At 43.3% G+C, this 21,224-nt stretch overlaps 1 protein-coding gene across 19 annotated transcripts in view; it reads right to left on the minus strand.

The window, feature by feature from the left end:
- The window catches only part of nrxn1a (neurexin 1a), a 192,601-nt gene that overhangs the window by 39,045 nt on the left and 132,332 nt on the right, over window positions 1-21,224 (minus strand). For 18 of the 19 annotated variants that reach the window (XM_072667175.1, XM_072667170.1, XM_072667176.1 and 15 more), the window contains one exon: window positions 4,573-4,754. In XM_072667175.1, coding sequence (XP_072523276.1) covers window positions 4,573-4,754 — 182 coding nt within the window. Of the gene's footprint in view, window positions 1-4,572; window positions 4,755-19,753; window positions 20,994-21,224 lie in introns of those variants that run through there. The other variant, XM_072667171.1, reaches the window with a different exon arrangement.

Below are 21,224 nucleotides of genomic sequence, written 5' to 3' on the forward strand. Positions count from 1 at the left end.
AGCCTGAAACACTCCGCATAACTTGCATTTATGAATGGGCTGGGCAGAATATGTGACTATGAGTAAATGTGTTGGTTTTTGTGACATCACAAAATGAATTCCTTTAAAACTGCCTAAATGATCTGTGAGGACTGTGGGGAGTGAACAGAGTTTACATTTGACATAAACTGGGGGAACTGGAGATATCAAATTACAAAAAAAGAGCAAATTACAAAACTGAAGGCCCGAGGCCATTCACAGCTTGGCGACCTTTTGTTTGTTCGTTCTTTTTGTTTCGCCTCTTCAATTTCTCTTCATCCTTCATCTCTGCTTCTGTTTCTCATTTTTGTTCTCTGTTTTTCTTTTCCATCCATCCTCTTGCTAAGCTATTGTTTAAGTGCCACCAGTCCTCAGGCATACAGATGTGTCATTAAGTAGGGGGGGCTGTTTTCCTTCTCTACATGCAGCCTAAGTGTCACTCAGTCCTCCTCCTGTCTCACGGCTCTTGGTACAGTCCAGCGCAGTGGCACAGCTATCATAGTGGAGCTCAGAGACCATGGGGCTTTTGGCTATGGGTCAGAGAGGCTGGCTGGACTGGGTTTGGCAGGAGAGCCACACTTAATAGACCATTACCCTCACTGTCAACCCCAGGATATGTGACAAGTGTGTGTGTATGTGTGTGTGTGAGAGAGAAATAGAGAGAGAGAGACTGACTTTCTGCTTGCTTCTCGTATCACCCCACTGTGGATCATTTTACAAGTCACTCCATTTCTATGAATCTGTTTTCTTTCAAAATTGTTTTGTTGCGTCTCTATTCTTGGTCACTCTTCTTATACCTCACTTCTTCTTTATGTTTTAATATTTAATTTCAACATTCTCTTTTCATCCCTCTCTCTCTATCTCTTACTTCTCTTTCTCTCTGGGCCAGAGCAAAGAGATAAATGATTGGAAGTGAAGGATGACTAATGATAATGCCCCAGTGATGGTGATATGATGAGATTAAATTAACTCAATCACAAGCGTTTAGGGTCATGCACATCGCTGAACACGGGGTGACACTGTCTATTTGAAAAATCAGGACATCAGGGCCCCCTCGTTAACATGGTCAATGATCCTAGGTTAATTCACTTTCAGAGAGGCGCTCGGCGGATAATGATATCCTCCGTGCCTTCAGACAGGTTTATCAAAGCATCCAGCTACATTACCGCTGAGCCCTGCCATAAATGTCAATACTGACAGCCTTAATCTAGCCTGTGTCTAAACACAATTAATGGGAAGGGAGGGGAGAGTATTTTTCAGTTAATTACAGTAAAAAATGACACTGGTTGTTTGCGGTGATGTCAATAATAATGCAGGCCCACTTAATGATGCAGGTACAGCTAATTTCCCCTCCTACGCTTTGGTGATTCATTTAGCAAATGCCTTTATGATGGGTTAGCAGTCACCAACACAACCCTTTTATATATATATTAAAAAAAACAACATAACTCTACAGTATTCTCCACCCTTGACTGTGTATTACGGTTAGTACACTACTGCCTTTTTTACAGTATATTTGCTGTTCATCATGTTGATACCAGGAAGAAAATCGCTGATTAGCCATCATGCCAATCAGAGAAGGAGAGCTAAATCACAGTTACTTGCATTATATAAACTCTTACATATTTGAGTGTTATGTAAACCTGCACAGTATGTTCATTCTCCAAATTGCAAGCGCTTCCAATGGCATTAAATGCTTCTCCTCCTTGCATTTCAAAGTGAACAGCTAAAGTAGTCAAGAGACCAAATGGGGTCAGAAAAGCTTCATGCTCCTACAAGAAGACAGAAAAACCACTGCTATCTTCTAAACATGTCTTACATCACACCAACACGCTGGCCTCCTGTTATTTAATCGATCAATAACGCACGCACAAGCCGTGGAGCTGCCCTGAACATTTACATAGGGCAGCGGAACAGAATGGGGCGGTGAAGCAGCGTGGCCAACAAGCTTCTGGCAGGAAGATCTATTTGAATTGCATGTGTCTGAGAATAAGTACAGCTGGGAACTGAATACAAATACATAGCTTGGAGTAAACTAGTAAGAGTACAGTCTATACATATGAATAAAAATATAAAGAATATTCTTTAAGCAGGAAACAGAATATACCTTGCACTTGTTTAATCAAATGAATAAAAATGTAGAGGTTATAGGCTACATACACATAGCTAAATTCTCCACTCTGGGTCGAATACTTTTTGAATAGTGTTTAAAAAAACTTTGTGAACAATGCACAGTTTCTCAACGTTTATATTAATATTTATTAATATATGAATAAACTTTTCCTCTGTAGAGCCCACCATTTCAATTGCATCTCATTGCCAGAACAAACGTAACTCACACCCGGGGTTACAAGGCTGTGAAGACAAGGTGAGATACACATCTCGGACTCCTGCCGTGTCTAACGGGTGGATTTGTGTGTCCGTCGTCTGCCTCTCACCTGTAATTGGTGGATTTGTGTGTCTGTCAATGTTGTGTGAAACTGACCAATGGACACTTAGAAACTTGTCTTCTGCCCCTCGTTGTGTCTAACTGGTGGATTTGTGTCAGTCATTTGCCTCTTATCTGTAATTGGTAAATTCATGCGTCCGTCAATCGGTTTAGGTGAAAACGACCAATGGACACTCAGAAATTCTTCTGTCCTGTTTTTAGAAACTCTTCTCTTGTGTCTTCTGGTGATGTAAAAGAGAGAGAGCCATCTGGCCACCCAGAGAAAGCAAGGCCAATTGTGCTCTCTCTGGCTGCTAATGACCCGAGAATCCAACCAGCGAGTCTCTGGGCTATTTTTGCAGAACTATTCCTTTAATGTCTTAACTTATTCCATATAATTATGGAGCATTTCTATTGGTCCTTTCAAAATGTTGAAATGTTGACACAATGTAAAGAACATCTGCTGGATCCATATTATGTCAAAACGTGACAGAATGTGTACCTTAAACGCCGCACTATATTTCCACTCTCAGGACAGTGGCAATATTTTGCGGCATTTAATGTATTTGTTCTTTGTTTATATAGTATTACAAACTTTACCCCAGACCCAGATACAGACAGAGGTGTTGTGTTACACCCCTGGAACACAGTGGATCAAACAGGGATTTCTGACGCTGGGGTGTTGTACAGCCACCAGCGGCCAGCTACACACTCCAGCAGGCACAGGGGCTCAGCTGGAGAAATCATTACACTGCCAGCGTGTAGAGTGCAGTTACAGCAGCAACGACAGAGTGATGTCACCCCTGAGAGAGCGCGCTGATTGTGCTGAGGAGCGGGAGCGCGGTTTGTGATTACAGCAAGGGTGGGCTCCAAAAAAAAAAAAAAAAAAAAAAAAGAATGTAACAACCCACGCTTTAAACCTCCACACCAGCGCCACCTCTCCTCTCCCTCCTCCTCTTCCACCCGTCCTCTCATCCTCCTCTCATCATGATGCTGGCTTGGAGATGGAGAGGGGGAGCGGAATAAACGAGTGCGGCCCGGCGTCCCAGAGGAAGTACGCGGGCCTCCATCAATCCGTCGTGTGAAGGCGAGAGAAGCGAGCACCCTCTGTACTGCGCTGGATGCCATCATGTTTATTCATGCTAGCAGCACAAAGCTCCAGAGCTTTCTCACTCAGAGCCTCTCTCAGCGTGTAGGAGGAGACCAGGAACATCACCATTATCCTAACGACCAGCTGCAGACCTTTCTCATTGTCTGCCTGAAGAGTTTTCTGTATATATGTGTGTGTGTGTGTGTGTGTGTGTGTGTGTGCATGTTTGCATAGCGTGGCTTGTTTGAAATAAGGTTGCAAGACATCTTTCATAGCGCAAGCTTTTGGACATCCTAGTAAAGGCATTTACAACTATATAACAAGACAAATTTTACAACACAAGCCTTTTCCTGGAGAGACATCCTTCAGGTTTTAACTTCTACCCAAAACTGACATCCCATTCAGCCAATCAGGGCTTGGGAAGGCAGTAATTAGTTGGATCAGGTTGGGCAGATGAAGGTTAAAAGTCTGCAGGAATGGTAGATCTCCAAGAGCAGGGTGGAAGACCAGTCCTCTATACACTGATTGTTCTTGTTCAAAGGTTTTCTACAATTGGTCTAAATATTATGTAGTGATTTAGTGGTCTAGAGGTAGCATTAGGATTTATGAAAGAGACAATACACTGTTTTTCACTGAAGTGCTGTGTAGTAGAAACAGGGTCACATTTTTGCAGTTTCCACTTTTTGACATAAAATATGGAAATATTTTCATTTGTGTTGTAATCATATCTAAGGAAATTATAAGGACAATAAAAAATTACCTACTGCCAACCACTAAAACATCCTTCTTTCAGTAAATAAATAAGTAGTTTTTTGTATAAAGGACATGTAAAGCACTTTTAGGTTAGTAGCTTCCATAATAATTACCGTTATGGCACATGAAGACTGAATGTTATAATTTGATGCTGTCAAAAATGTTAATATATATATATATATATATATATATATATATATATATATATATATATATATATATATATTTTTTTTTTTTTTTTTTTTTTTTTTTTTGTGTGTGTTTGTATACATCCAGGACTCACTATCTGCAGTTGCAGGTAGTCTCCGAGGCCAGAGGAGCTGTCCACTCTGACTAGTACTGCATCCTTCTGCTGGGTGCTGAAGCCAACGGCCAGTCGGTCCGCCCGTGTGCTTGGCCTGTCGTTGGGAGGCCAGGTATACACGATCAGCCCGCCGTCACGGCCGAAGATGTACGTAGTTCCCGCTGTGGAGAGAGCAAGAGAAAGAGAAAGAGAGAGAGAGGAGTAATATATAAAGTATATACCTGAAGTAAAAAGGTTGTTGGCAAGTGTTCTTGATCTGTGCAACGAAGTGCATGAAATTCTAATGCGGTTACACTAAATGGACAAAAGTATTGGGACACCTGCTTATTCACTCATTCAGTAGCTGTCACTACTATATGTCAAATTTACATGGGATTTAGACTCACATAGAATTTTGGTCAATCAAATGTCACAAGCTGTTTAGACATTGGAGGCCAGCTAGGCTACATTAGATGAACATAGTTAGATAAAATTGATTGACAAGAATCTCCAGGTTCAAAAAAGTTAAGTTATCAAAAGTGTATAAGGGACACCACCAAGTCCTTATATTATATAAAAGGAAATCTGTATGTGTGTGTGTATGCCTCTGTGTGTGAGAGAGCACACATTTGCGTTTTTCAGCCCATTACGCACAGTGTGGGAGTATCTTGATGAATCCATCAGTGGGTCAGACAGCCCCTGCTGTCTCCTGATTGGTTTAATTACAGCCCTTGTGTGACCCTCACAGAGCTGATGTCGCTGAGAGCACCTGCATGTGCTAAACGACTGGAGCCGAGACAAGGGGGTGTTCCTGGCCCCCTCCTCCAATACACACACACACACACACACACACACCACCTGCATTACTGAGCTGATTGAACCTCTATGATTCTAATTACAGCCGCCCTCTGCACCCACCAACATGCTGGACAATCAATCCAGCCCGTGGCCCTGCTGTGGTCCAGTGCACAGCTTTAACATGCATTTTTGTCCGGGAGAGGTGAGGAAACACGCATTCTCCGATCAGGCAGCTATTTCTGCACGGTAAGAGGCAAGCTAATGGCCTGATGGAGTTAATTACAGTGTCACAGGTAGGCCGGCTAGAGAGAGAGAGAGAGAGAGAGAGAGAGAGAGAGAGAGAGAGAGAGCAAGCAAGCAAGCAAGCAAACAAACAACATGGATAGATAGCTGGACAGACTGACAGATAGCTAGATGGAGAAGAGACAGGAAGTCAGCTCATGAAAGAGAGGCAAAGAAAAAAAAAAAAAAGAGTACAGCAATGTAAGCATATGAGAGAGAGAGAGAGAAGGCTGTGCGTTGGAGAGTGATGTGTATTGGTGTTAATGGAGCTGATCTCATTAATTCACTGCCTGTGCAGATCTTTTTATCCAGCGTGACTCTCATAGTAAGTGTGTGTAGAAATCCTGCGGTCATGCCAGGTGCTGCGGGGAATGTACACACAGTAAACTGCTCATCAGGCCGCAGACACAGCAGTAGAGGATGTGAGGTGCATTCCAACACTGCTCTACTCTGCAGCACCGAGGAACCGCTGTGCAGCTCCACATCTACGCTGCCTGTCAAAAGTTTAGGAACGCCCACTGCCTGCTCATTGAATATGGACTTTCTCTCTGTTAGGTTTCAGTTAAGGAGCGGCAGAAAGGTTTTTCTAAGGTTTTATTACTATTTATGCATATACTTTTAGACACACAGGTTTATACTGTTCCCGCTGTCTCGCTATAAATATGGTTTGCCGGTTTTATTTCCCAAACTAGCTGAAACTATCACACGATTTACGGGTGTTGTTGGACAAATTTTCTTAACTGTGGTTCATCATTATAACACTCAGCATCCCATGGCTTATTGCTTTAGAACAGAACACCTTATGACTGAGAGCCATTTCAAATGGTTGTATATAGCACCAAAACGGTGTTCTGCTATTGTTAAAAACTAAAGAACCTTATAAATTTGACGACTATGTAAATAGTTGAATACATTATTAGTTATAATATTTAATTCTGATGAGCAATGTGGTTTGTTATCAGCAGGCTATGGTTGCCAAGCAACTTAATCAAAGTCAAAGACTATTCCATGCAGCGAACAGTACATTTTTAACAACTTGTCACCTCAATACAGAATTTACACCACGTTTTAATGCGGCTCAGCCAATCAGATTGTAGAGCCAGAACCATTAAAAACATTCCACCAAATCAAGGTGTTCCCATACTTGTGACGGGCAGTGCTATTTGTGAAAGCCAGAAGCTTCTGGAGCTCTCTAGGGACCCTGCAGTAGAGCGATTGTAGCAGATTTTAGGGCATTTAGATGGCATTATGTCCTGATGCGATTCTCTATTTGCTGATCCGCTCTCACCAGCTCCATCTCTGTTTGTTTTCAAAGGGCACCCTCAGCCCGCTGGAGTGTATCTCAATGAGACCCTTTCACACTGCGTCAGCATTCAGCCCATATCCCTGAGACAAAAACACCCTCAGGGCCTCTCTCGTGCGCAAAAAACACACTCGCGCACACATACACACAGAGCTGCATCTGCACAGTAGACCCCCAGAAAAAAAAGCTCTTAGATGCATTTATAAGAGGAACTAAGCTCTGCTCATTAAGCGTGGCTCAGATGTCAGATGCTCTCTCTCTCTCGCTCTCACACACATTTTGTATGTGAGGGAGAGTTGTGCAGATGTTTCTCAGAAGTTCTACCACTTTTTCAGAAGCTCATCCTAAGGTCTCACTGCAGCTATAGAGCCATAAGATGCTGGCAAAGCAATACGAGCCCCCAAGCTCAAGTATGTGGATCAAACAATAACGGGTGTATCGTTACTTATCCTACAGAAAAGTGGCAAGACATCAGTCTTGCAAAATGAAGATCACGTGTTTGAGCAGTTGGTATAGCAATATGGGTATCGGGTTAACACAGCAGAACACAGGGGTTCGATGCCTTGTCCAGGCAAGAACACCTGCTAGTGCTTGCTATTCAATCATGCAGTTGCTCAGGATCACTACACTAAATGTCCAAATGTTTGTGGACACCCCTTCTAATGAATGCATTCAGCTACTTTAAGTTGCACATATTGCTGACACAGGTATGCAAATGCACACACAGCTTGTCTAGTTCCTGTGGAGAAGCACTGCCAACAGAATAGGAATCTCTGGACCAGATAGATATGAACCTGATGCCACCATGCCTAATGCCAGGCATGGGTTACAGGGGAATAGAGCCAGTGGAACAGTCTTCTCTGGAATGATGGTGCTCCACCCAATACCTTTGGAATAAGTTGGGGATGAGGTAGGGTGATGATCATCAAACATCCTGACCTTGCAAACGCTCTTGTCACTGAATACAATCAAATCCTCACAGCAATGCTTTAAAACCTAAAAAAAGCCTTCCCTGCACAGTAGAGACAGTTTCATCCAATGAAAGCAGGATAAAGATAAGCTCTTTTTAATACCCTTGATTTCAGAAGAAACAATGAATGGGCAGGTGTCCCAACACTTTTGTCATATAGTGTACATTATGGAACTATTCATTATAAAAATGTTCAGACAATGAAAAGGACAGCTGGTCCTTAAATGGTGGATAAATAATAAAAAACATAATACAAATATAAAGAAAAAAAAAGTTTTTAGGTTTGTGAGGTCTTATAAATATGAGTAAATCAGGTGATGTGCATCTCTGTAATGAGAAGGGGTGTGGTCTAATGACATCAACACCCTATATACGGTGTGCTTAATTATTAGGCAACTTTCTTTCCTTTGGCAAAATTGGGTCAGAAGAGAGATTTGACGGACTCTGAAAAGTCAAAAATTGTGAGATGTCTTGCAGAGGGATGCAGCCGTCTTGAAACTGGCAAACTTTTGAAGCATGATCACCGAACAATCAAGCGTTTCATGGCAAATAGCCAACAGGGTCGCAAGAACAAAAAAAGGCGCAAAATAACTGCCCATGAATTGAGGAAAATCAAGCGTGAAGCTGCCAAGATGCCATTTGCCACCAGTTTTGCCATATTTCAGAGCTGCAACATTACTGGAGTATCAAAAAGCACAAGGTGTGCGATACTCAGGGACATGGCCAAGGTAAGGAAGGCTGAAAAACGACCACCTTTGAACAAGAAACATAAGATAAAACGTCAAGACTGGGCCAAGAAATATCTTAATTCTGATTTTTCTAAGGTTTTATGGACTGATGAAATGCGAGTGACTCTTGATGGGCCAGATGGATGGGCCCGAGGCTGGATCAGTAAAGGGCAGAGAGCTCCACTCCGACTCAGACGCCAGCAAGGTGGAGGTGGGGTACTGGTATGGGCTGGTATCATCAAAGATGAACTTGTAGGACCTTTTTGGGTTGAGGATGGAGTGAAGCTCAACTCCCAGACCTACTGCCAGTTTCTGGAAGACACCTTCAAGCAGTGGTACAGAAAGAAGTCCGTTCAAGAAAAAACATGATTTTCATGCAGGACAATGCTCCATCACATGCATCCAAATACTCCACAGCGTGGCTGGCCAGTAAGGGTCTAAAAGAAGAAAAAATGATGACATGGCCCCCTTGTTCACCTGATCTGAACCCCATAGAGAACCTGTGGCCCCTCATAAAATGTGAGATCTACAGAGAGGGAAAACAGTACACCTCTCTGAACAGTGTCCGGGAGGCTGTGGTGTCTGCTGCATGTAATGTTGATCGTAAACAGATCAAGCAACTAACAGAATCTATGGATGGAAGGCTTTTGAGTGTCATCGTAAAGAAAGGTGGCTATATTGGTCACTGATTTGTTTTTGGTTTTGTTTTTGAATGTCAGAAATGTTTATTTCTAAATTTTGTGTTATATTGGTTTACCTGATAAACCAATATAACACAAATTAGCCAAATAAAAAAAAAAAACACTCCAACTTCCAAAAATATTAAGCTTTGATATTTATGAATCTTTTGGGTTGATTGAGAACATAGTTGTTGTTCAATAATAAAAAGAATCCTCTCAAATACAACTTGCCTAATAATTCTGCACACTATTCTGCAATGTATTTTAATACATTTTTACACACATGAGGATGTGAACATGAACACCTTCAATGTACATCAGGTTTATTAATTGATTGATTGATTAAAGTATATACATACAGCTACAACAAATATCTGATCCAGCCAATCTTTCATTAATCTTTCATACTAATTTGCTATTGTATTTATGTGTTCACAGTCACTGTGTGTGTTTCACTGGTGTGTATGTGTGTGTGTTGTATGGATGTACGGATGGAATAAGCCAAATTCCATCTGTGTCCAACACAAAATGCTGAATATGGTTGTCTTCTATATCATCTACTATATAGTGCTTTTACAAGCAAACATTCCTGAGGTGATAAATAGTCTCAATATAGTTTGTAAGGGGGCATTCAGATGATATCTTTACAGGATCTATCAAAGGCCCCATTTTTTAAATGTACTCTATGGAGCAATGTCTCGATGCGTCAATCAATGGCCTTTAACCCGTCCCCTAAAATGCACATTCCATTTCTTTTTAAGCATAAGACATGCCTTTCGTCTGTGAAAAGGGGTCATCTGAATGTGCCCCTAAGACTTTTGCCCTCCATCGTGTGATATTCTAATATTCTTAATAGCTAGACCACTATACAGTCCAGCTTGAGCTTCAGAAAAAAGATTGCCGTGCACTGCATGGCCTGACAGATCAAATCCAAATAAAAGCTGAAGTCAGGCTTGTCCGGTCATTCCATCTGACAGGCCTAAGTATTTGTTTCTCTATAAATGTAATTTCCCCCGTCTCCATCTTCACCTTCTCCACCTCAGAGCAAACCCCCATCATGCTGTTTTTTTTTTAGCTCTCTCTTTCTCTCCTCCTCTCTGTTGTTTTCGCTCCTATCCTTGATGCAGTTAAGAAGCTTGCCGTCCTCCCTCTATTGGGGTTAAACCTCTTCTCTAAAGTCTATTTTCTGATTCCGTTAAATGAAGCATGCGCTCTGCGCAAGCCAGACCATTAGCCCCTTAAATATATCCCATCATCTCAGCTGGCTGGGCGGTTGGGACTAAGGCTTAAAGAAGACCCCCGTTCGTGGGTGAGAGTACCAGAATTTCTACCCTGCTGCCTCGGTAAGGTCAATTGGCACAATTGACGAAAGGAGCAGGAAGGTGTGGGGAAGGGGAAAGAAAGAAAGAAAGAAAGAAGGGAGCGAGAGATAGAAAGGGTAACAATGTGAGAGTGCCTCGGGGCCCCCCTCTAATGAGACAGATATTACCTGGCCCTCTGGAATCCCATCATAAGCCTAATCTTTTTTTATGTGTGAAAAAATTAAATTACGAAGCCTCTTTTTCTCCCCCCCACTGCCAGAGGCTTGGAAGCTTAACCACAGGGTCTGGAAAAGCTTGGGGCCCGCTCTCTATCCAGAACCCATCTCTATGGCGAAGGGCAGGAGTTAAATGTGCCAGAATGACCCAGAACTGCATTCTAGCGCCCTCTAGGAAGAAACACAATTCTACCATCTATCTTGTCTTGTCTTCCTGGTTTCTCCTGGAGCATGACTGTTTCATCATCCATATCTGCTGCTGTTACGTCACAGAAAAAAATGCATATTTTATCAAATGAAAAATTAGCAAAAGCTCGTAGAAGTTGTTTTTTGGTATATACATCACACAGCCATAGGTATTGGAACACACCTAATCATTGTATTCAAGTGGTTCATTCAATCTCATTGTCACAGGTGTATAAAATCAAGCACCTAGCCATGCAGTCTGCCTTTATACACAACAGTGAAAGAGTGGGTGGTTCTAAAGAGTTCACTGAATTCCAGCGTGGTTCTGTAAAAGGGTGCCACCATTGCAACAAGTCAGTTGGTAAAATTTCTTCCCTTCTAGCTACCAATTAGCTGTGAGTGGTATTATTAAAAAGTGGAAGCATTAAGGAACCATAGCAACTCAGCCATGAAGTGGTAGACCACGTAAAGTAACAGAGCATAAAAAAGCAAACAGAGGCTCATAGTGTATAGAAGTCACCAACGCTCTGCTGACTCAATAACTGCAAAGCTCCAAACCTGCTGTTAGATCTGTGAAGAGGAGATCAACGCCATATTAATGCCTATGGATTCCGTATGGAATGTCATAAAAGACTCTGTAGGTGTAATGTGTAGATGTCCCAATATTTTTGTCCATACAGTGCATCAATAATAGTTATTAATAAACTGTCAGTTTTAGGGCAAGTATAGAATGTCCCTATTCACATGGTTCTAGAATTAGATCTCCATTGTTATTGTTCTTTGATGTTTCTTTATAAGACTGTTCCAACATAATTCCTATTCACATGTTCTAGAATGTTATCCCCATTTACGCAGTTCTAGAACGCAATCCCCATTTATGCTGTTCTAGAATTTATCTTTTATCTTATTTTGTTAAGATAGTTCTAAGATCAAGCATTCCTCAAAGTGTTACTGGCTTAATAACAAAAAGGAATTTGTGATTTAACTGCACTCCCAGTGTTTTCCCCACTCTAACACTCCTACTTTCACTCAGAAAAGATCTGTTAATGAGCCGATTAGTTTGATTAGGTGTGCTGGGAGAAGAGAAAATGCTATACTGTGGAGGGAAGGAGGTGCTCCAGGGCCAGGGGTTGGGAACCACTGTTCTAGTGTATTGTCATGAGCACAAAATCCTGTCAGTGGGTGACGGAAATCACTTTGGCTAAATCTGAAGAAACATGAGCACACTCCACTACAGCACACCACCATGAGGAGCATCTAATCCAGCTGGCAAGCGATGAAAAGCAAATTGGTGATTACTGCACTACAGTCTGTTTGTGTGTGTGTGTGTGTGTGTGTGTGTGTAGTTGGGTGCAGCATTTTCCACGTGTTTTGTTTTTGTATGTGAACCAATTATATTGTTTATATGAAATATGAGTCTGTGACATGTATTTGTTTATTAAACATTCGCCACACAATGTGCAGCAACTACAAAACTGAGGCTTCTGCCATAATAAACAGGCAATTAAAAAGAGAATTACTGCAGCTCCAATTACCGCACTGACACCAGAGAGCTCTGAACCAACTGGGTAATTACAGACAGCAGCTCAAGCGGAACACCGGCCAACCTAGGCTTGTGTGTATGCATGCACGTGTGAGTGGACGGGTGTGTATGTCTCTGTGTGCAGCGTTGGGGTGTGTGTGTGTGGGGGGGTGTTGTTGGCCGTTATCATCAGCAGAAAAAGTTAGCTAGGTGCTCGTAAATCTGACCCCTGTCTCCTGCCGCCTGGCTGTACATCGACTCTAGGCTGAGGTTTTAAATGAGCCATCATGTTTACGGCGGGCGAGCACACAGCACACAGGCTTTTTCTTCCCCTTGCTGCAGGAATTCTGAACACAGACTGACAGAGACTCAATGCAAGCTGCTGACTCCAGCCTGCAGACGTTCTGCAGGCTTCTGTACACTGGCTTAGAAGTGGCCCAATGAAGCCCTAATTGAGGTGCCTATAAACCCTTTTATGACTATAGATTTAAACATTTATGAACAGTCCAAATTAGCCCAAATGACTCGTTTGCTTCTATACTCGCTTTCATTTGTTCTGTTACAAGCTAATAAGATGAGACAGATTCACTTATTGTTCAGGCATATTTAAATTTGCCCAAACCTTATAAAAACTTTCTTTTTGAATTTTTTTTGAAAATATTAAAACACATGGATATTTGATCTTGAAACACTATTGAAATATGCATAAATATGAAAACATTGAGCTACAATTAAATATCTGATTTTTACCTCAATTTGCCATTTACCTAAACCATACAGGGAAAGTAAATGCCGACACATGCCTCGTCCTACACGTGCACAGCCAGTCAGCACCGTTTCCGAACTGCTGTCAATCCAACGTCACCAGGCAACCAACACGTTCTGAGAAAAGCACTGTGTACCAGTCTCTGATACATCAGCCAGCAGAAGTCAGTGCCGGCCAGCATTGCACTGGAGTGATGTGGGAAGAAAGTGCCATTTACCCACTCTGGAGGGAGCAAAGCCAATTGTGCTCTCTTGGGGCCCCGGCTGCATCAACCATGTCTTCTGTTACTGAGCCCAAACAGCTCATCCTTGGAGTCATATTTCCAAAGCTGATTGTTTCCAGAAGTCCTAGTCTTTAGACTTATTGGTTTTTTTTTTTTTGACAGCAACGGTTTCCTCCTTGCACATCCCCCATGAAAATTTGTGCAGCCTCTTTCTGATGGTAGATGCTGCACTTTGACGTCACCCGCTGTAAGATCGACCTGCAGGTGCTGTGATGATATTTTAGGACTGTTGCAGACTTCTTTACACATCTTGTGGTCTGCTCTTGGACTGAACTTGCTAGGGTGACATTACCTGGTCATGTTGGATGATGTCTAATTGTTCTGAGATATTTGCCAGACTCATATGCATCTACAATCTTCTTTCTGAAAACCTCAGAGAGCTCTTTGGATCTTAGCCAGGGAGATCCTCACTTCAACAATCAAGAGCAAACCAGACTAAATGTTGGGGTTTTAAATACGACAGGCTCCTCCAAAATCCTGTCTAATGTTCTAAGCTGATTCTAATTTTAGACACTTTAAGAAGTAATACATGTGGGGTTGTCCTCACTTCCTCCTTTTTGCATTTCTAATAATTACATTGGACAGGTAATTTAAAAAGACATTACTTTAGATGTATGTGTTCACTAAAAAGACAAACATTTTCATGGGGTGTTCTGATTTTACACAACTGAAACTAGACTTGTTTGTTAGAATCAAGACCAGTGGACCCACAGTCTGATCATTACACCACCCAGAGTCTCACAGCACCACTGTATACACTGATACATTACACATCTCCAGGCTTATCTATAGACACAGGCAGGGCTCTGCCCCTGCAGTGGGCCTAATGCTTCACATGGGATGAAAGGAGCATTTCCCCAGTCTACACCTCCTCAGCAGTTAAGGCAGCCTGGGGGTGGGGGTTTGTGGTCAGGAGCCCTGCTCCGCTCTGTCTCTCTCTCCAGCTGACCTTTCTGGGGCCAATTAGGCCAGAGCTGTTAGCCAGCGTGTTATTCCAGGCTGCCTGATGCAGGGTCTGCAGTGACACTTTATAAAGGCTCCTGTTTTGCTTGCTTTGTGCTTTTTTTTTTTTTTTTTTTTTAAACAAGCCCTCAGATCTGGCAATCCTCACAGGGGCTCTGTAAAGACTGATGGAGGACTCTGGGCATGTGTGTGAAAAGAATGAAAGAAATAAAGAGCAGAAGAAAGAAGGAAAGGAAGGAGGAAAAAAGAGAAGGAAAGTGTATGGCTGGCTGTATGTGGAGAGCTGTAAGCTCGGAGCTCTGAGTGTGAGTTTCAGTGACAGGATGAGAAATCTCTCTGGGGTTTTGGCCTGGCTGAGTTTACATTACACACCACACACACACAGCTCCTCACAGCTAAAGATCTCGCTCACTTACACACTCTCTCTCTCTCTCTCTCTCTCTCAATCACACACACTTTTTCATTTTTCCACTCCCTCGCTCCTTCTGGGTCTGAGTACAGTGTTTAGGAGTCACCACCAGATCTTGGGTACACATCATGTGTCCCTCACACCCTCATTGCAAGGGTCCCACACACTCATACATACCCCATTGATATATTTGGCAAACAGACCATAAGATATAATGTAACCAACCTACCTATCTGCTAACATACTTATTAGCTATCTACCTATTCAACTACCCATCTACATAACTACCTACTTTCTACCTAAATACGCACATATATATCTACTTATAAACCTACTGACTTGCCTTCTTTCTTTCTGTGGGAGTTTACCTTTCACCAGACCACCCTCAAGTCCCCTCATTACTGGAGAGAGAGAGAGAGAGAGAGAGCGCGAGAGCAAGAGAGCGAGCTGACTCAACTCAGGCAGGGTTGAAGAAGAACTCTTCTACTCAAACTCTGCTCAGATCTGTGCGCTTTGGGGGAGAACAGAAAGCAATTCACCAGTACGCGCACACACACACACACACACACTACTCATTAAGAGGTGCAAAGGCCTGCACAAGCACATCCACTGTAACCTTTCATGAACAAATGATCCACAGCTTTGCAGAAAAAGGTGGGCTGTGGCTTCAGAAGGAGGATCTTACAGTCCTACTGCTTTTGTATGTGTGCGTTCTGAAAGCATGCTTTTGCAAAAAAGGTAATCTAATAATGCAGGGCGTAGAGGAATTGTGCAAAACTCTATATTGTCTCTGTGCATAGGGGACGTTTAATTGAGCGTCTGTATTATAAATAAAATGGGAATAATACAGAGGGAACAGCACCAAGGGCCAGCTCATTTGGGAGCAGTGAAGAGACAAAGGGAGCAAGAGGGAGGGAGAGAAAGAGAGAGAGAGAAAGAGAGAGAGAGAAAGAGAACAAGAAACGACCTCAACATCAAAACCCTGTGTTGGAGCTAACGGCTGATAATTTGTCTCGCTTTCTGCCTTCACATTCACTTTGCATCTAATCACTTCAGAGAGGGAGAGAGAGAGAGAGAGAGAGAGAGGCACACTTCCTGGCACACATAGAGGACTTTTTATGCACATGCACACGCGCACACACACACACTCAAAATCTTCCATGCTGCGCTCAACATCCAAGTAATAGCTTTTACGAGATCTGAGATCTCTTACCACACTTGCGTTCCTCATTACACTGTGTGACAGAGTGAGGAAGAAAAAACAACACACTCGCGACCGTGCTAAACTGAAAATATCCACCATTTAAACATCCCATCTTTATGTGAGATTGTGTGTGATTTGGTTTATATGGGATAGTCAGTGTGTGGAATCTGTTGCTGCTAGAAAAAGCCCTTAATTAGTGTAACCTTTATGTTATATGAAACCTGAAGAGTTCTGTTGGAAGAGTTCCTGTTTTATTTTTGTTGCTCTAAAGAACTTTAACCCATTTATTACAGGAAATCTGATCATGTGGCATTTGGCGGGGGTGGTGGTCCCAGGGTTGTGGTATATTTGGTGCTATAGGGTACTAACAAAGGGGCTCTTTAAAGATTGTTTAGTAATGGCAATTCTAATCATGTTTAAATGGTTTTCTGGTTGGTTAAAAATAAAATGGTTCTTCTCTATGATGTAATCTGTTTTATATATGCCAAGCATGTTTAAATGGTTCTTGGCCTGGTTAAATGGTTATTTTCTATGATGCACTCTTTACCAAAGAAGCTGCTCAAGAGTTTCAAAGAAAACATTTTTGGTTCTTTACAGACCATAACAATCATGTTTAAATGGTTCTTCTTTATTATGCACTCTTTAAAAAAGTGGTTCCTTAAGGATTCCTCAGAACAAGCGATGGTTCTATATAGAATCATGTTTTAATGGTTCTTTGCCTGGTTAAATGGTTCTCATCAGCGATACAGAACTTCTCGTATATGGTTCTTACATAGAGGTTCATACATCATCTGTAAAAAGGGCTGTATATATATATATATATATCATCATAAAGGGTTCCATTTCCACATCAAAGGAACCTCTGACAGTATTATACAGAACCCTGTTTTGCCAAGTGTAGAAGCTGCAGTGTGTGTTACTGTCTGGTTAGTACATTAAGGACAAAGAGGTGAGGAAGGCTCTCATGGGTGTGTTAGAGATATCTGACAGCAGCAGGCTGGAGTGTGTCCTGTGTGTTTAAATGTGTGTGTGAGTGTGTGATGTAATTGGTATTATATAGAGGGGGTACAGGCACTTGTGTGTGTGTGTGTAGTGGGTTTTTCGGGGTTGGGAGGTTGCATGTGTGTGTGTGCGCTGCCTCGCTGCCTGGGGTGATGCACATGAGCAGAGAGGCTCAGTGATCTCAGCACGCTGAACCATTAGAGACGCCAGCTGTGTCTCACACATATGCAGAATGGGCGAGAGAGAGAGAGCATTAAAGAAAGTGGAAGAGCTCTCTCTCTCTCTCTTTCTCAGAAAGTATGATAAATGACTCCTTTCACATCACAAAACTTCCACTCCCTCGCCTCTCTCCTGCCCGCTTTCAATTGTGTTTCTCTTTTTATCAGAGCGCAATCTGTGAAGATAATGGTGAGCGGCAGCCAGGTCCCGTTATATAAGCCCAGAGCATCGTACACATGCTGACAGCTACGGCTCCTCTGCACACAGCAGCGTGGAAATCGGCCTGATAGTCTTAAAGCGCAAGTCGCTACGAGACTCTCCGCGGCAGGCTGCAGGGGGGAGAGCCGGAGGGATGGTTGGGAAGGTGTTCATTTTGCACCGTGTGCACGGCAGCTCCTGTGAGGGCCAGCAAATGGGAAATAATAGCAATATGTAGGTAATGAGTTTCAAAGGAGAAGGGGAATAGCAGGCGTAGTGTAGAAATCAGTGCCAGGCCCTGGGGTCTAATGGCCTCTTAAAAGCCTGTCCTCCTTCCCTCATGAACCCAGTACATTCAATTTGGCCTGCTCACTGCATTACATAGTGAGGTATACACATAAACAGCCACACAGACACACACATTCTTTGTGAGTACTCCCACTGACTCGTTTAATATTGTCAATTTAATAATGCTATCCTTATATCTCAAAGCCTATACCTAAACCAGTCACAGTTTAATGTAGGGAACCATTCATAAAGCATAACTCTTTCATGACAAATATCTAAAAAGCTACAAACAACTACATACAGACCCTGTTTACACCTTGTTGTGTGACTAGTATCTGGATTGTATCCTAATAGGATTTTAACCACATGCATTTACACTGGGTAGTCAAATGCATCTCTGGTTAGTCAGACTGAAATCCGTTTGCTACGATGGACGGAATATGCAAATTTCAACACAAAGTATTTTGAGCTATCCGATTTGCATCTGGTTTACCTGAGTCTTCGGTGCACTTTTATATGGCTTGGCCCTATCCAGACATTATCCCGATAATCGACACACATGAAGTGACCAGGTGTAAATGAGGCTTATTCAAGGAAGTGTCCACGGTCATAAAGGCTGCTTCTGTCAGTTATTAGGTCACTGCACTACATTCCACACAGTTTTATGAGAACTGACGCTTGTTGGAATAAGCCTTTTAAATGTCAGTCATGAACGTCTTATACAATATTAGATACGCGCTTAAAGATAAAGGTGCTTCAAATGGTTCTTTGAGTGAACCACTTCTGGATCCAAAAACAATAATGCTTGGAATAGATAATAGAGATGTGTTGAGGGACCTTTTGAAGGTCCAAAGAACCACTGCTTGATGTGAAGGTTCTTTATCAATGGAAAGGTTTTTCACACTGCCTCACACGGCCATTATCTATTACTAACAGGTTCTGGTCTGATTCTTTATGGATCAAGAAGGGGTTCTTCTATGGAATTGCTCAAATAACCACTTGAGTGTTGCCTTTTGAATGGTGCCCTAGAGTCAAGTGTTACTCCTAACCCTAATTTCAGGAACCAAAATGTTGACTTATGCCTTTTTTTATATCTGTATTTCTATTAAACATGTTTTTATGACCACCTGCCAAAATGTCATGTGTTCCCTTCATGCTGTTCAGAAAAGGCTAAATACATACCCACACATCCCTCATTCTGCATGTGTGTGCACACTGCATGCTGACAACAGAGCAGACAGTAATTTGAATGTAATCTCATTAAATCACAGGTCAGCAGGTGTCACCTCGCAAGGATGACTCTTGACAAATGTTCAGGTCAAGGCCGGAACAAAAGGCCCCCCTTGCACAAACACAGTTGCCTCAATGGCCAGCTAGAAATCAAACAAGGCTGTTAAAGCAGGCAAGCGCATCCATGCAAAGCTAGCATCAGGGGCTCATGACAGAACATTTCACTTCCATCCCTACCGAACCATCACACACAGGCAGCCGGCGCTGCCAGCCTCTACCCATTCAGACCCAATCTGCATAATGTTCACCAACACCTCTTAAGCAGCTCATTTGCATCTCCACTTCATAATCATGGAGGCATCCTCTCTTCACTCTCAGTAAGCAGCACAACTATTGCAACAGGCAAGGGCTTGCTTTTTTCCCCTCCCAGCTCTCCTGGCTGATTTTCCCCTCTCTCAACCCTGCTCTCCCCCTCTCTTTGTCTCTCTGTGTCTCTATCTCCCTCCTCAACACAGCACATACTCTCTCGCCCCCTCTCTGTTTGACAGGTAATGGAATGAGACAGCATTAAGGCGGGTGAATATGGTGGGTGAACAGAGGAGGCTGTACGCACCATGGCCTGCCCGCAGGGAGGCGTGGGCTCTCTGGACGGCGGAGGAAGGCACGGGGTGAAGCGGCGTGTGGACGACTGTTGGATGGTCCCCAGAGCAGAGGACCGCCGAGGGCCCCCTGAGGACCAGGCACAGGGTGAGGGGGAGCAGGGTGGAGCCCAGCCGGAGAGGGGTGCCAGCGGAGGGCCGTAAACGCACCGCTCTACCGGGCATTCTTCCAGAGGATATGTACAGAGCTAGATCAGGGGGAAGGGGGGATTTCCTTAGAGGACCTGGCAACCCATGTCCTCTCTTGCACTTGCACTTCTCACCGTGTAAACAGCCAATCGTCAAAGAAACACAAGCTGTACAAACCGAATCCACTTCAGAAACTTCAAAATCCACTCCTGGAACTTCTGCAGACTTCTCAGAGATTATTTAAGTGTCGAAAGACTTTGTAAAATTTGCAGATCACATCACAAGAAGCTTAATGAAGGCAGAAGAGCTCTACATTCTCCAGAAAACAGGAAATCCATGAGAGAAAAAAAACCTGGTAAAAAGCCAGAATCCACAGCAATACTCCAGTAAAGCGAGGGATAGTAGGCGCATCAGCTGGAAGAACAGTAAGGGGAGTCTTCGTTAGAGCCTTTCTGATAGTCCTTGAGTTTACAGGCGTTTTCTAAAGCCTCGATCCGTATCCCATAGAGCCGAGGCTGCATCCCCCCAAGCCCCAGGGAGACAGTGGGACCGAGAGACTAGCAGAAGGGACGGCACACGCAAGACGAGCTCATTGCTGCAGCGTTTAACTCTATCCACACGCACATACACACACGCTCACACACACACCTCCACACACATGCTGGCTGCGAGTCTGACGCCTCTCAGCGGAAACATTAAGCTGACACGTCACAAAAAGAGCATGGAACAAGAGGAAAAGATACAGTTGTGTGGAGGACAAAACACAGCGAGGCGGTCTGACGGTCTTCGGAAAAGTAGGCTGTGCGGAAAGAGTGGTCCGCTAGCATGTGCATGCGCCAGTGTGTGAGCGTGAATGTGCGAGCAAGAAGGAAAAGGCAAGAAGCAGAGTGGCGATAAGAGGTATTGAACAAAAAAATCCTCCTCTCTCCTTGTCTCTTCTTATCTCTCCTTCAGTCTCTTCAGAGGAGAGCAGCCCCTTCGGTGCCGAGCCAAGCGGACCCCGCTGAATGAGTGGAGTGAAGAGAGAGAGAGAAAGGAGCGAAAGAGAACGGTGGAGCCTGGTTGGGTTTCTCTCCCCCTCCTCCTTCTCTCTCCCTCGCTCTCCCTCTCTATCCCTCCCCCTCTATCCTGAAAGAGTGCATGACTGTGTAAGGGTGCCTCTCTTCTTGTCCATCCTCCCTCCTCTCTCTCTCTCCCTCATTCTCTCCTGCCCTCCGATGGGTGAGCGAGGTGAGAGAAGGAGGTGGTTCAGGCAGGTGCAGTTCAGCTGAGACTCAGAGAGAAAAAGAGAGAGAG

Source organism: Salminus brasiliensis, chromosome 22 (genome assembly GCF_030463535.1).
Source record: "Salminus brasiliensis chromosome 22, fSalBra1.hap2, whole genome shotgun sequence".
Classification (NCBI taxonomy): Eukaryota; Metazoa; Chordata; class Actinopteri; order Characiformes; family Bryconidae; genus Salminus; species Salminus brasiliensis.